At 42.3% G+C, this 16,291-nt stretch overlaps 1 protein-coding gene across 1 annotated transcript in view; it reads left to right on the top strand.

Moving 5' to 3' along the window:
* The window catches only part of DIP2B (disco interacting protein 2 homolog B), a 624,447-nt gene that overhangs the window by 404,512 nt on the left and 203,644 nt on the right, over nt 1-16,291 (top strand). The window contains 4 exon segments of the mRNA XM_053708237.1: nt 4,384-4,493; nt 5,696-5,798; nt 5,903-5,967; nt 7,375-7,468. Coding sequence (XP_053564212.1) covers nt 4,384-4,493; nt 5,696-5,798; nt 5,903-5,967; nt 7,375-7,468 — 372 coding nt within the window.

Here is a 16,291-nt window from a genome sequence, read left to right as displayed (position 1 = left end):
TCCCCCGAATCAGGGAATTTAGAGTGCGCTGAGCCATCCGCCCCCGAGGATTCCATGTCCTACGGGTTGTGTGCCCCAGAACCTTCATTTGCTAAGCAAGCAGGTGTCCCTATGGCCATTAATCCTTCTCTGGAAGGCTGCTCGTTTCCTCCAGAGGTTACAGCATGGTTCCGCATGGCCATATCTATGGTGTTGGCACATTTATATCTCCCTAGAGCGGTATATTTAAGATGTACTGTTAACCGGGATTCGTCGGGCGTGGGATCGCCTGAGTCAGTTAGACCTTCTGGGGAAGCATTGGCCTCTGGGCCGGGGGGATCATTTTGCCTTCCGTTATAGACTGGCATGTCTGCATGTTCTACTAAGGCATGTTTTGGCGGTGCTGGAGGATTCCAGCCCTACTGGGCTGAGGGATCCTCGGTCTTCTGTGCTGGACGGCAAACTGGGTTAGCTGTGTAGGGATGAAGACAATCTCTTTAACGTCTTCATTTTTTTTCTTTCTTTTAAGTTTCTGTTCCAGTTCTGAGCTTGGGAGGATGGGGCCTCTAATCGGCTGGTCCGGTTGGTGTGCCGTTTTCCTTTGGCGTTCACCCTCGTGTGCTGCCTTTCCTTTATTTGAATCCGGTTAGGATATCTAATTTTTTTTTTATGAAGCTCATGTCTGTGATAATTTTACGTTGTGGGGACATTTCTTCTCTGGAACTGAAACTTGAGATTTTGTGGTCGTGTGCGCACTTCCTTGGAAGCGGCATATTCTATATTATTATAGTTTACTTTTTTCTTGGACCTTGGACAGTTCAGAGGAGTTCCTTGTACCAGGCAGGTACTGATCGGGCGCTAGCTGCTGTTCATTATGGTTTACGTCACCCATGTGGTACCGGCTGGCTATCTTGCTGGGTTTTGAGTTGTTCACTTTGATGAAGTGTTTGTGTTATGTTTATTTTATCCATTTACTTGAGGGGGTGTTTTTCGTTTTCTTATACGTCAACCTGCTCCTCCTCCTCGGTGGAGGGTTTGTTCCTCTACCAATTTCTTAGGTTGGGGTGCGGACCTGTCTATTTCTCCTCGTGAGTTCTGGAGGTCCTTGGCCTCGGAACCAGAGTTTCCCCATTTCCAAGTGTTTGGAGGTCTGGATGAGCGCTAGACACCCCGGGTACCAGTTTAGATGAAGTTTTTTCATTCTATCTTGGTACCTTATGGGTGTCTGTTTTTCTTGTGGTAGTCACCGGTACCTATTGTGGTTGCTGGGACAGCCTTTTTCCTTTTTAGGGTGGTCCGGTGATCTGAGTTTGAAAATGCGGATATGTCTGTCTTCCCTTGTTTCTGCGCATCGCACGCTCTCATAAGAGGGAACGCAGGGGCTGAGTTTCTCCCCCTTTTTTTCCCCGACAACCCCCCCTGGTTAGCTCCGCAGAGAAGTTGTGGGGTTTTTCTATGGTCATCCTTGTGTGATACAGGGACTTCCGGGAGGGCGTTCCTGTGAGGCTTTTGGTTGTCTATCTAAGGGGCTTGTTGAGCCTGCTGGGTAGCCTAGTGGGTTGTCAGTTGCCCACATGGCTAAGGTTGTGAGTTTGAATCCAGCTTTGTTGGGTGTTCTCCATTATATGGAGCCCTGTCCCTGGTGACCTCCTGGGTCCCTGGAGAGTTTGAGTCCAGCTGCTGCTGGTTGTCTCTCTACTTTGTTTTGCAAATTGCAATGAACGGAAATTTTTTCTTGGAGTATTGCACTTGAATATCTAGGAGCTCTTGTTCTCTGGGGTTGCAGAGGGTCCAGGGTTTAGCTCCACCTATGGGTGTTGGTTGCCTTTTCTTAGACCTGTCTAGATATTTGTCTATGCTCTTGGTCTGAGTTTCTTGCGAATGCACTACCTAGAATGTTCTTCTCCGTACAAGGCAACCTAGGATTTCCTTAGGTCATACGGCCTGTCTGGTTTTCGCGGGGGTTTGGCTTAGGGCCATGCCTTTTGACTAAGTTTGGGTCAGGATCGTTAGATTCGGTCCTGTCTGGTTCAGTTTCGAACCTTAGGGTTTAGTACGTCCGCTTGTCCCTTCAGGGGTTTGGTTTTTCTCAGAGGAGCTTGGATTCCTGCCTGGAGGTTAGTTTGATGCATTTTGGATGCATCTTCAGTTGTCGCCAGCGGCAGCTTTTGCATTTTAAGTCGAGGTTATTTGTCTCAACTGAGCTGGTGGTAATGCTTGTTGAGTTATTGCTCAATGGTATTGCTTACCGTTTTCTTAAACCTCTTTGCCCTGTCTACGGCTGGGGAAGTGGTCCCCTTGGCCTCTTGGGGAGGATTTTGGTGGTCTTACGGCTTCCATAGAGACCCTGCTGGTCCTATCTTTTCGTTCAAGAATTTTTTTATTCCTCCCTTGCGTGCTAGAGGCTGTGGAGGCTGGCTCTGGTACTAGGGTATCATTATTGCTCAATGCCCTATCTTCCTTTCTTGGGAGTGCTCCTTCGTCTGGGAAGGGAAATGTGCAAGGGTTCGGACCCGTACACAACCTACCTATTATGGGCCACCTGTGGTGGCTGGATGGTTAGCCTAGCTGCCTAGCAAGTGGAAGGTTTGCAGTTTGCAACCAGCTGCAGCTATTGCATCTGAAAGGTATGCTCGTAAGCTGTTTGGCAGTTGTGGTAGCATGCCTGATGCTAGTAATTGGTCAAGGGTTCGTTCCTCTTAGGCCCTCCGTTCTCTCTTGACGCGGACATTGCCTGCCCTTTTTGGGCTGGGTCCGTTCTCGGAGTGGGGTCTGACCGTGTACTTCTGTTGGCCCTGTTATCCTCCCTGGTGGGAGGTTCTCGAGTGTTCCTTCCTTCACTGGTTCCATTTCACTGCTGGTGTTGGATGTTTTTTTGGGGTCCGGATTCGTCCTGGACAGGAGTTGTCGTTGATATCCGGCACTCTCTGTGGGATGGGATCCCATGATGGCTTAGGGTCAGTTTTGCTGTCCAAGAGCTGGAGCTCGCGAGTCTGTCCGTTATGATTTTATGTTTTTTCACAGAGAGCTCCTTTTTTCTGCTGGGACAGTTAGTTCCTCCATCCTGTTGGTGGTCTCCAGGATACCTTCGGTCCTGATATGGGTTTCCTACCTGTGTGTGACTAGTTTAAGCAGTTGTATCTGCTGGACTAGGGTTCTGGGGAGCTTATGGCTCCTTGGCACATCATCAGTCATATGGTGTTGTGTCAGAGGATCTGAGGGTGGATTTTGTTCTTCCTTGCGATCGCTCTCTCATTGGTTGGGAGTGTTCACTCTGGGGGATAGGCTCTTTGTGTTTCTAGAGAGTTCTTCTCCTGGGTGGTTATCTTGCAATAACCTTCAGTTCGCTTGTCTTGGGTTTTCTTTTCTAGTCTGAGGATCCTTTGGATCTCCTTCGGGTATTCCGTTCTCTCTTTCGGGGGTAGGTGGAGGTACTTCCTTCAGGTAGTTTGTGCGATAGGAGCCTGCGAGACTGGGCTCCTCGAAGGCATTGTGCTCAGTGGCATCAAAGGATTTTGAGTGGTCTCCAACACGGCTTTGCTGGTTGTTTAACCGATGGGCAGTTACCTTGTTTCTTTTTATACAGTTTTTTTATGGGTAATACCAAGCTGTGGTGCCTTTCGAAGGGACCGCCTTCTGTACCCGCCCTTTGTTTGCATTCAGTGTCCTCTATAGCTTGGGTATTGTTTTCCCAAAAGTAATGAATGCAGCTGTGGACTCTTCCCATTTAAGAAGAAAAACTTAAATTATGCTTACCTGATAATTTTCTTTTCTTCTGACGAGAAGAGTCCACAGCTCCCTGCCCGTTTTTTATAGATGAGGCGTCCGTTGTTTAGTTAATTCTTCTGGTACCTTTTTTACCCGGATATTTCTCCTGCTGTTCCTTGTTCCCTTGGTAGAATGACTGGGGGATGAGGGAAGTGTGCGAGGTATTTGTCTTTGGCTGGGGTGTCTTTGCCTCCTCCTGGTGGCCAGGTTCTGAATTCCCAAAAGTAATGAAGGCAGCTGTGGACTCTTCCCATCAGAAGAAAAGAAAATGATCAGGTAAGCATAATTTAAGTTTTTGAACATAAATGATTTTGTTTAGACATGGCGGCTGCAAGCAGCATTCGGCTATTTTCAGAACGGGTTTTTTTCTAGTGGAAGTGCAACACACTAAGATCTGGAGTTACACACATCTTATCGTGTTGCACTTTCAAATTAAGAAATCTGGCTCCAAAAATAGCCTAATACTGCTGGCGGCCACCGTCTTCGGCATTTGTTCCCTCCCGAAAAGTATGAATGTGTAATTTCATTATCTCATTATTCTCTCTGTATGTTAAACATTATCTAGTATTTTCTGGTACCATATTATCTTAATGCTAGACAGCTGGGCTCAGTGTAAACCTGCTTGTGTTTTTACAGGATGGCCAAAACTCAAATGGGTTGTAACGGACTCAAGATACCTTTCCAAGGCCCCAAAGGATTGGCAACCGCATATTTCAGCAGCTGGCACAGAACCTGCATACATTGAGGTATAAGGTGGTGAAATACTTTACAAATGAAATTGCACAAAGATGACAATCATTAAAATTCAAGAATCAAAAAGAGACTTAAAAAACAAGTGCCACAAGTTCCAAAGAGATGTACTTGCCTCAGTTGCCAATTAATATATAATCAGTATTGTTATTCTTCTGTGATGCTTTTTGAAAAATAATCTAATGACTGGTTAAGCGTTTATTTTCTTTAAAAAGATGGCTGTTTTAAAGGGACATTGTACTGTAAAAAGATTATCACATTTAACTTGTTTCTAAAAATCTATTTTACCTATTAAAATATTGGAAATTCTTTACAAAAGTGTCCTTTATCTTTATTTTGTCTTTTGAAATATCTGCATTTGCCTGTTAAAAGCTCCACCTTTTCTTAAAATTCCAGTACTGTGGTTACAGGCTGCAGAAAAGCTATGTAAGGAAGAGATAGCAGCAGAAAGTAAACTTTCATTGGGGATAGGAGAGAGAAAGGAGTCCATGGAATAAGCTCTTGCCTGAGAACATTGTCCCTTTAAACTTCATTACAAAAACTTGATTATAATTTCTTATGTTGTTTTCCGATACAAACCTCAACACTCACTCATTCAGGATGATTGACATTCCCTGCTCTAGCATATTTGGTTGCAGAAGGGTGTCGTTGCACAGGAATTCTCTTGTGCAATGATAAATTTCGCCCAGCGATGAAACATCGCAAGTGGCGATTGCAAGTAGTGAACCTGTCCGCCTGCAGGGATAATACATTTACCCTTTAGTGTTGGGAAATTTATTTGTTTTATTGGTACCATTTTGTTCAGAAATAAAATATCCAAGAGTTATGTAATCGTAAACACCTGAGAATCAACCTAGTGACATTTTTTAACTTAAATATTTACAAATAATTTAAATTTTTAGTAAAATGAATGGGCACACTGATTTTTGTTCCCTTTTATAGTGTGCACTGGGACAGAGAGCGACTGTTGCAGTATATATTGTGAAATAACATCATGTTAATTATTTTTATGCCTATGGGCAAATCATAGATGGGTGGTTAGTTATAGAGTCCTACCTTTACTGGTAATCTCTTTCTGTGTTTTATAGATTATTTCCTTTTGTACAAAAGAAAGATTGAAATTTACTCTGAAGAATCAGCGGTGCAGTATTGTTCTACTCGTATGCACTCATTTATCTTTGTTTTTTTTGCTCTTTAGTACAAGACAAGTAAGGAAGGCAGTGTCATGGGTGTGACCGTTTCTCGGATAGCAATGCTTTCACATTGTCAAGCCCTGTCGCAGGCTTGCAACTATACAGAAGGTAATAAGCATTTCTATTATAAATCTGTTTCTGTACTGTAATGATGTGAGTAATAAACACACTGTTATCTTAAAGCAGTAACTGTATTTTTAATATCTGTTTAGGAGAAACTATTGTAAATGTCCTCGATTTTAAGAGAGACGCCGGTCTATGGCATGGAATACTCACGGTAAGCTGCATTTATAATTCATTTCAATTACAAGATCACTTTTACTGGGTCTCACCCATCCCTCCTCTTTTGTATATTCACAAGTCCCACCAGGTGAATGTTTGTACAACAGTGAATGTTGGTGACATTTGCTTGTTGTGAATGTTGTGCGTCCCTATATTTAATGTGATGTTTTTCATTCAAGTGCAATATTCAAATACAGACTCTCATAGAATTAGTCTATAATAATAACCATTCAGATATTTCATTTCACTGTTGTGAAGGTTTCTTTTTGTATCAAATGTTACATTCAAATAATTTATTAGTAGAAACGGATGTTAATGTTGAAAGACATCATTCAGTCCAAATGTCATCTGAATTAAAATATCACTATATATCAAGAACTAATTAAAGGGGCAGTGCTATTCATTTTCTTTTTCTAGAGCAGCAGTTACAATTTTGAAAAACGTTTTTGCAGTTAAAGAATTAAAGTGAAACTAACAGGAAGTGTATGAATACGTACAACTGCTACTGAGTGATAGGCACAATACCAGCCACAAAGAAAAAAAAAATTCAGAACAGGAAAATCTTTTTTGTTTGTTTAATATACGTTTAAACATTCTCTTTTAAATGGAACAAGGGGCATTTGAGTATCAAACCCTTTTAAAGGGATAGGCAAGTCAAAATTAAAGGGACATGAAACCCAAAATTATTATTTCATGATTTGGATAGAGCATACTGTTTTAAACATCTTTCATATTTACTTTTTATCTAATTTACTTCATTCTCTTGGTATCTTTCGTTGAAAAGCGTTTTGGGTTTCATGTCCCTTTAAACTTGCATGATGAGATAGAGCATGCAATTTTAAGACACTTTTAAATTCACTTCTATTTTCAAATGTATTTTGTTCTCTTGGTATCCCTTGTTGGAAAAAAATATTTACATATCCTACACTGGTGGGAGCTAGCTGGTGATTGGTGCTTGCACACATTTGTCTCTTGTGATTGGCTCTTTCAACAAAGGATAACAAGGGAATGAAGCAAATTTGATATTAGAAGTATATTAGAAAGTTGTTTAAAGTTTTATGTTCTATGTGAATCCTGAAAGGAGAAAAAATTGGGTTTCATGTACCTTTAAATTGTCAAATGTTTGGATCTGAAAAAAATTCATGGTACCTTAATATCTCTACTTATATACAACACCAATGCTGCCCCACTGATAACACTTTTTCTTATTACCTATATACTATGATAACGCTTTGTTTTCTTTCACCCATATATTATTACTCAAATCAGCTGTTAAAAAAAAAAAAAAGGTCCATTTATATGTGATGCTGAATACATTGTTGATAATGAAATGTCTATATACTTGCTTTACAGAGCAGACGACTGCTTTACTAACAACCTTACACATTTCCATCTCTTTCAGAGTGTAGTAAATAAAATGCACACTTTCAGTGTGCCGTACTCGGTGATGAAAGCCTGCCCGTTGTCGTGGGTTCAGAGAGTACATGCTAATAAAGGTAATGGCTTCAATCTGATCATTTCACTGGCTTTAAGTAAAACTATTTACAGTACTTGTAAGGTTTATTCAAGTCATCGTAATAAAAAATATTGTTAATTTGTACAAATAGACACTGAATATACCACTGAGAGTGCACAGAGTATAGTTTTACAATATACCACTGAGAGTGCACTGAGTAGTACTGTTTTACAATAGACCATTGAGAGCGCACCGAGTACTGTTTTACAATAGACCATTGAGAGCGCACCGAGTACTGTTTTACAATATACCATTGAGTGTGCACAGTGTACTGTTTTATAATATACCATTGAGTGTGCACCGAGTACTGTTTTACAATATACCATTGAGTGTGCACAGTGTACTGTTTTATAATATACCATTTTGAGCGCATGGAGTAATGTTTTACAGTATACCATTGAGAGCGCACGGAGTACAGTTTTACAATATACCATTGAGAGCGCACTGAGTACTCTTTTATAATATACCATTGAGAGTGCATGAAGTACTGTTTTACAATATACCTTTAAGTGTGCACAGTGTACTGTTTTTTAATATACCATTGAGAGTGCACAGAGTACTGTTTTACAATATACCACTGAGAGCGCACTGAATACTGTTTTACAATATACCATTGAGAGTGCACCGAGTACTGTTTTACTAAATACCATTGAGAGTGCACCGAGTACTGTTTTACAATATGCCATTGTATGCACAATGTACTGTTTTACAATATACCATTGAGAGCACATGGAGTAATGTTTTACAATACACCATTGAGAGCACACGGAGTACTGTTTTACAATATACCATTGAGAGGACACGGAGTACTGTTTTATAAAAATGACTTAAGTCTTTGGGTTATTCTTTAAGATCTCTAGGAAGCAGGGCTCTCTAATCTCCTGTCTGAGTCTGCTTATCCCTGTCTTGCCTTTGTAACCCCCTACAGAACACTTTGACAAATTAACATAATTGGTTAACCTCTGTTCCGTCTGGTCTCTCTGAGTCTAGTTTTTTTTCCCCATTAAAGAATCTGGTCTATTGTTATGGCAGAAAAATAGTTGAGAGGGTTGAAGGAAACCTCATATTGGAAAAACCGCTAGCACTTTATTGCACAACAGGTATGGTCCACATGCGGCCCTTTGAACTGTACTAGTTATTGAGGTGCCACAGAGAAGAAAAAAAAGAACTAAGAATGTGTGCCATTGTTTTTGTGGCCCCAAGGGGGACAAAAAGCTAAACTAAAAATGTTTTTTGGAGTTGCCACAATTCGAGTCCTCTAAGAGGGGAGAACAGCAGACAGAGGGCACCCTGCAACCTAAATCTGGTCCTGTACTATGGGAGATTTATAGAAAATATCTGTTTTTTCATAGCTCTTTGTTTTTATGTGGGCTGTAAGCCTTCTAATATATAGTTCTGTGGCTCCCCTGGCATGAGGAAGTTGCCATCACTGTTCTGCCATACAGACTTGATTGAATTTAGCATTGGGCTGTTTACAACCTTTTCTAGTTGCTGCCTTGGATCTGGGCATAGTACAGGGATAGCAAGCCCTTTGGCACGAGTGCCCAAGGTTGCACTCTGCTTCTGGGCTGCTCCATACTGCTTTATTTATAGCATAAGTTACCCTGGGTACTCAAGATGTTTTAGAAAATGATTATGCCACCCCTGGTCTAGTGTGACCTGAGGTATTCAGTCTTTAAATAAGTATGGTTAGAAGTGATTGTGGTCAGTTGCGCGCCTGTCCATCTTGCTGCTAAACAATGTACAGTTTACTACTGTTCTGTGTAACTGTCAAGTTGCTCCACATTCTTTTAAATATTTTAACTGCTTGGGTGGTTTATTACTGGCAATACATATAATGTAAACGGCAAACAGCGATACATCTACAATCAAATTAAAGGTAATTCCCTTTTCTCCAACATTGGTGTGTCCGGTCCACGGCGTCATCCTTACTTGTGGGATATTCCCCTCCCCCACAGGGAAAGGCAAGGAGAGCACACAGCAAGACTGTCCACATAGCTCCCCCTCTGGCTCCGCCCCCCAGTCATTCTCCTTGCCGCTCTGAACAAGTAGCATCTCCACGGGGATGGAGAGGAGTTTGTGGTGTTTAGTTGTAGTTTTTTATTCTTCTATCAAGAGTTTGTTATTTTAAAATAGTGCTGGTATGTACTATTTACTCTGAAACAGAAAGAGATGAAGAGTTCTGTTTAAAAGAGGTGTATGATTTTAGCAGCAGTAACTAAAATCGGTTGCTGCTCCCACACAGGACTGTTGAGCTGAGAGAACTTAAGTTGGGGGGAACAGTTTGCAGACTTTTCTGCTCAAGGTATGACTAGCCATTTTTCTAACAAGACTGTGTAATGCTGGAAGGCTGTCATTTTTCCCTCATGGGGATCGGTAAGCCATTTTCTTAGACTCAAACAGAATAAAGGGCTTATTATGGGCTATATACTGGTAGACACTTTTAGGGGCTAAATCGATTGCTTTATTTAAGGATTATATGCAGTTTGAAGTTAAATTTCACACTTTTAAAACATTGGGGAACGTTTTTAGCGCCAGGCACTTGTTAAGACACCTTCCCAGTCAGGAAGGGCCTTTCTCTGTAGTAGGCAGAGCCTCATTTTCGCGCCATTACTGCGCAGTTACTTTTGAGTACAGTACATGCAGCTGCATGTGTGAGGGTCTGGAATCCACTGAAAACGTTCCTAGAAGGCTTCATTTGGTATCGTATATCCCCCTGGGATTAGTGAAGTCGCAGCAAGGGCTGTGGCTGGGACTGTAAGGGGGTTAAAATTGTAAACGGCTCCGGTTTCCACATTTTAAGGGTTAACAGCTTGAAAATTGGGGTGCAATACTTTGAATGCATTAAGACACTGTGGTGAAAATTTGGTAAAGATTGGATAATTCCTTCATAGTTTTTCACATATTCAGTAATAAAGTGTGCCCTGTTTAACATTTAAAGAGACAGTAACGGTTTTGTTTTAAAACGGTTTTTGTGCTTTATTAACCAGTTTAAGCCTGTTTAACATGTCTGTACCTTCAGATAGATCATGTTCTGTATGTATGGAAGCCACTGTGGTTCCCCCTTCAAATATGTGTGATAATTGTGCCATAGCGTCCAAACAAAGTAGGGACAGTACTGTCACAAATAGTAAAGTTGCCCAGGATGATTCCTCAGATGAAGGAAGTAGAGATAGTTCTACATCATTTCCTTCTGTGTCTATACCAGTTATGCCCACGCAGGCGACCCCTAGTACTTCTAGCGCGCCAATGCTTGTTACTATGCAACAATTGACGGCAGTAATGGATATCTCCATAGCTAATATTTTATCCAAAATGCCAGCATTTCAGAGAAATCGCGATTGCTCTGTTTTAAACACGGTAGAGCAGGAGGGCGCTGATGATAATTTTTCTGTCATACCCTCACACCAATCTGAAGTGGCAGTGAGGGAGGGTTTGTCAGATGGGGAAATTTCTGATACAGGAAGAATTTCTCAGCAGGCAGAACCTGATGTTGTGACATTTAAATTTAAATTGAGCATCTCCGCGCATTACTTAAGGAGGTGCTATCTACTCTGGATGATTGTGACAATCAGGTCATCCCAGAAAAATTGTGCAATATGGACAAGTTCCTTGAGGTCCCGGTGCACCCTGATGCTTTTCCGATACCTAAACGGGTGGCGGACATAGTGAATAAGGAGTGGGAGAAGCCAGGCATACCTTTTGTCCTTCCTCCTATATTTAAGAAATTGTTCCCTATGGTCGACCCCAGGAAGGACTTATGGCAAACAGTCCCTAAGTTGGAGGGGGCGGTTTCTACTCTAGCCAAGCGCACGACCATTCCTATTGAGGACAATTGTGCTTTCAAAGATCCTATGGATAAAAAATTGGAGGGTTTGCTTAAAAAGATTTTTGTACAGCAGGGTTACCTCCTTCAACCTATTTCGTGCATTATTCCTGTCATTACAGCGGCGTGGTTCTGGTTCGAGGAACTGGAAAAGTCGCTCAGTAGGGAGACTCCGTATGAGGAATTCATGGACAGAATTCACGCACTTAAGTTAGCTAATTCCTTTATTTTAGATGCCGCTTTGCAGTTAGCGAGGTTAGCGGCGAAAAATTCAGGGTTTGCAATTGTGGCGCGCAGAGCGCTCTGGCTAAAGTCTTGGTCGGCGGATGTATCTTCCAAGACAAAATTGCTAAAGATCCCTTTCAAAGGTAAGACCCTTTTTGGGCCAGAATTGAAAGAGATTATTTCAGACATCACTGGGGGAAGGGGCCATGCCCTCCCGCAAGATAAACCTTTTAAGGCTAAGAATAAGTCCAATTTTCGTTCCTTTCGCAATTTCAGGAACGGACCGGCTTCCAACTCGGCAGCCTCTAGACAAGAGGGTAACGCTTCCCAGACTAAACCTGCTTGGAAAACAATGCAAGGCTGGAACAAGGGTAAACAGGCCAAGAAGCCTGCTGCTGCTACCAAAACAGCATGAAGGGGTAGCCCCCGATCCGGGACCGGATCTTGTAGGGGGCAGACTCTCTCTCTTCGCTCAGGCTTGGGCAAGAGATGTTCAGGATCCCTGGGCACTAGAAATAGTCTCTCAGGGTTATCTTCTGGAATTCAAGGAACTACCCCCAAGGGGAAGGTTCCACATGTCTCACTTATCTTCAAACCAAATAAAGAGACAGGCATTCTTACATTGTGTAGAAGACCTGTTAAAGATGGGAGTGATACACCCAGTTCCAACTGTGGAACAAGGTCAGGGGTTTTTACTCAAATCTGTTTGTAGTTCCCAAACAAAGAGGGAACTTTCAGACCAATTCTGGATTTAAAAATTCTAAACAAATTTCTCAGAGTTCCATCGTTCAAAATGGAAACCATTCGAACAATTTTACCTACAATCCAGGAGGGTCATTTTATGACTACCGTGGATTTAAAGGATGCGTATTTACATATTCCTATCCATAAAGATCATCATCAGTTCCTAAGGTTTGCCTTTCTGGACAAGCATTACCAGTTCGTGGCTCTCCCATTCGGGTTAGCCACTGCTCCAAGGATTTTCACAAAGGTGCTAGGGTCCCTTCTAGCGGTTCTAAGACCAAGGGGTATTGCAGTGGCACCTTATCTGGACGACATCCTAATCCAAGCGTCGTCTCTTTCCAAAGCAAAGGCTCATACAGACATTGTTCTAGCCTTTCTCAGATCTCACGGGTGGAAGGTGAATGTAGAAAAGAGTTCCCTGTCTCCGTCGACAAGAGTTCCCTTTTTGGAAACAATAATAGATTCTTTAGAAATGAAGATCTTCCTGACAGAAGTCAGAAAGTCAAAGCTTCTAAACGCTTGTCAAGTTCTTCACTCTATTCCGCTGCCTTCCATAGCTCAGTGCATGGAAGTAGTAGGGTTGATGGTTGCAGCAATGGACATAGTTCCTTTTGCTCAAATTCATCTAAGACTATTACAACTGTGCATGCTCAAGCAGTGGAATGGGGACTATACAGACTTGTCTCTAATGATTCAAGTAGACCAAATGACCAGAGACTCACTCCGTTGGTGGTTGACCCAGGTTCACCTGTCCCAGTGGGTCATTGTCACGACCGACGCCAGTCTATTAGGCTGGGGCGCGGTCTGGGATTCCCTGAAAGCTCAGGGTCTATGGTCTCGGGAAGAGTCTCTTCTCCCGATAAATATCCTGGAACTGAGAGCGATATTCAATGCTCTCCAGGCTTGGCCTCAACTAGCGAAGGCCGGATTCATAAGATTCCAGTCAGACAACATGACGACTGTAGCTTACATTAATCATCAGGGGGGAACAAGGAGTTCCTTGGCGATGAGAGAGGTGTCCAAAATCATCAAATGGGCGGAGGATCACTCCTGCCACCTATCTGCAATCCACATCCCAGGAGTAGACAACTGGGAGGCGGATTATCTGAGTCGTCAGACTTTCCATCCGGGGGAGTGGGAACTTCACCCAGAGGTGTTTGCCCAGTTGACTCAATTATGGGGCATTCCAGACATGGATCTGATGGCGTCTTGTCAGAACTTCAAGGTTCCTTGCTACGGGTCCAGATCCAGGGATCCCAAGGCGACTCTAGTGGATGCATTAGTGGCGCCTTGGTCGTTCAACCTAGCTTATGCGTTTCCACCGTTCCCTCTCCTTCCCAGGCTTGTAGCCAGGATCAATCAGGAGAAGGCCTCGGTAATTCTGATAGCTCCTGCGTGGCCACACAGGACTTGGTATGCAGACCTGGTGAATATGTCATCGGCTCCACCATGGAAGCTACCTTTGAGACAGGATCTTCTAGTACAAGGTCCATTCGAACATCCAAATCTAGTTTCTCTGCAGCTGACTGCTTGGAAATTAAACGCTTGATTTTATCCAAGCGCGGGTTTTCAAATTCAGTGATAGATACTCTGGTCCAAGCCAGAAAACCTGTGACTAGAAAGATTTACCATAAAATATGGAAAAGATATATCTGTTGGTGTGAATCCAAGGGATTCTCCTGGAGTAAGATTAAAATTCTCAGGATCCTCTCCTTTCTCCAAGAAGGTTTGGATAAGGGATTGTCAGCGAGTTCTCCAAAAGGACAGATTTCTGCTTTATCTGTCTTGTTACACAAACGACTGGCAGCTGTGCCAGATGTACAAGCTTTTGTACAGGCCTTGGTCAGAATCAAGCCTGTTTACAGACCTTTGACTCCTCCCTGGAGTCTAGATTTAGTTCTTTCAGTTCTTCAAGGGGTTCCGTTTGAACCCTTACATTCCATAGATATTTCTTCTGCTAGAAGAGTTTCTGAATTATCTGCTTTGCAGTGTGACCCACCCTATCTGGTGTTCCTTTCAGATAAGGTTGTTTTGCGTACCAAGCCTAGTTTTAGTCCAAAGGTTGTTACCAACAAGAACATTAACCAGGAAATAGTTGTTCCAGTTTCAAAGAAGGAACGTTTGCTACACAATTTAGATGTAGTCCGTGCTTTAAAGTTCTATTTAGATGCAACAAAGGATTTCAGACAAACTTCTTCTTTGTTTGTCGTTTATTCTGGTAAGAGGAGAGGTCAAAAAGCTACTGCTACCTCTCTTTCTTTCTGGCTGAAAAGCATCATCCGTTTGGCTTATGAGACTGCTGGACGGCAGCCTCCTTAACGAATCACAGCTCACTCTACTAGGGCTGTGGCTTCCACATGGGCCTTCAAGAACGAGGCTTCTGTTGATCAGATATGTAGGGCAGCGACTTGGTCATGTAGGGCAGCGACTTGGTCTTCTCTGCACACTTTTGCCAAATTCTACAAATTTGATAATTTTGCTTCTTTCGGAGGCTATTTTTGGGAGAAAGGGTTTGCAAGCCGTGGTGCCTTCTGTTTAGGTAACCTGATTTGCTCCCTCCCTTCATCCGTGTCCTAAAGCTTTGGTATTGGTTCCCACAAGTAAGGATGACGCCGTGGACCGGACACACCAATGTTGGAGAAAACAGAATTTATGCTTACCTGATAAATTACTTTCTCCAACGGTGTGTCCGGTCCACGGCCCGCCCTGGTTTTTTAATCAGGTTTGAAAATGTTTTCCTTTTCTTTATACACTACAGTCACCACGGCACCCTATGGTTTCTCCTTTTTCTCCTAACCGTCGGTCGAATGACTGGGGGGCGGAGCCAGAGGGGGAGCTATGTGGACAGCTCTTGCTGTGTGCTCTCCTTGCCTTTCCCTGTGGGGGAGGGGAATATCCCACAAGTAAGGATGACGCCGTGGACCGGACACACCGTTGGAGAAAGTAATTTATCAGGTAAGCATAAATTCTGTTTTTATCTATTGGTAACTCATTCAGGTTGATAAAGAAATCCATAGTACAGGTACAACATGGACCGAACAAGGGAAAATAGAATAATCTGCTGGGGTCATGCACAAATTCCCAGTGTCTAACAGGCACTCCTCAAATTAGTTTTTCCCTACATGATGCCACATGTGAAAGGAATCAAGAGAAGCAAGAGAGCGAAATTCCACAAAAAATTGCTTAAAGGGATAGAAAGGTCAAAAGTGAAATGTGCATCAGTGCATTTCAATTTTAAACTGAATTATTTTTGAGTGTTTGAGTTCTGGTGCACTGGGCCTTATAGCATATGTGTGTATGTGGCTGAAACAGTTAAATAACTTGTACTGGAAGCATTTTTGGTAATGGAAGTATATAGCAAAATGCTTCTATTTCACATTCACTTGCACCCTGCAGATTTCATTGTGACCTTTTTATCCCTTTTTATCCCTTACCATGTGACGATACTCACGAATGAGACACTAATAAAAGGCACATAAATATATTTCCAGGAAGTCAGCAGAAGCTTCACGTTACTATGACAACCGATCCATTGATTCTATTTACTGGCTAGGAAACAGCATTCTCTTAATCCTCTTAAGTCTGGTGCTCAAACCACTGGTGAGCAGCGTGCTATACTTTGCCTTTGCTCCTACACACTATTGCTTTGTTTGTGAAAGTATTTATAAAATATTTACTCACTGCACAAAAATGTATTTATTTCTATGATCACGTTTTCGTCTGTTCTGTTGGTATCCTTTTTTGAAAAGCAGCTAGGCAGGCTCAGGAGCAGGCACTTGTCTTGAGCACTATATGGCAGCAGTTTTTGCAAGAATGCTTTTATCAGTATTTTACATAGTACATAAAAGTGTCTAACATTGCTGAATGCATTCTAGTAAAACTACAGCCATATAGTGCTCCAGACAGGTACACTCTACTTACCTTGTTGTGCTCTTAAACAAACAATACCATGAGAACAATGTACTATTGATAAAAAAAAATAATACTCTATCTGAATCGTGTGAGAGA

This window comes from Bombina bombina, chromosome 3 (genome assembly GCF_027579735.1).
Source record: "Bombina bombina isolate aBomBom1 chromosome 3, aBomBom1.pri, whole genome shotgun sequence".
NCBI lineage: Eukaryota > Metazoa > Chordata > Amphibia > Anura > Bombinatoridae > Bombina > Bombina bombina.
The sequence above is the reverse complement of the archived record's forward strand: the minus strand, read 5'-3'. Positions and strand labels throughout refer to the sequence as shown.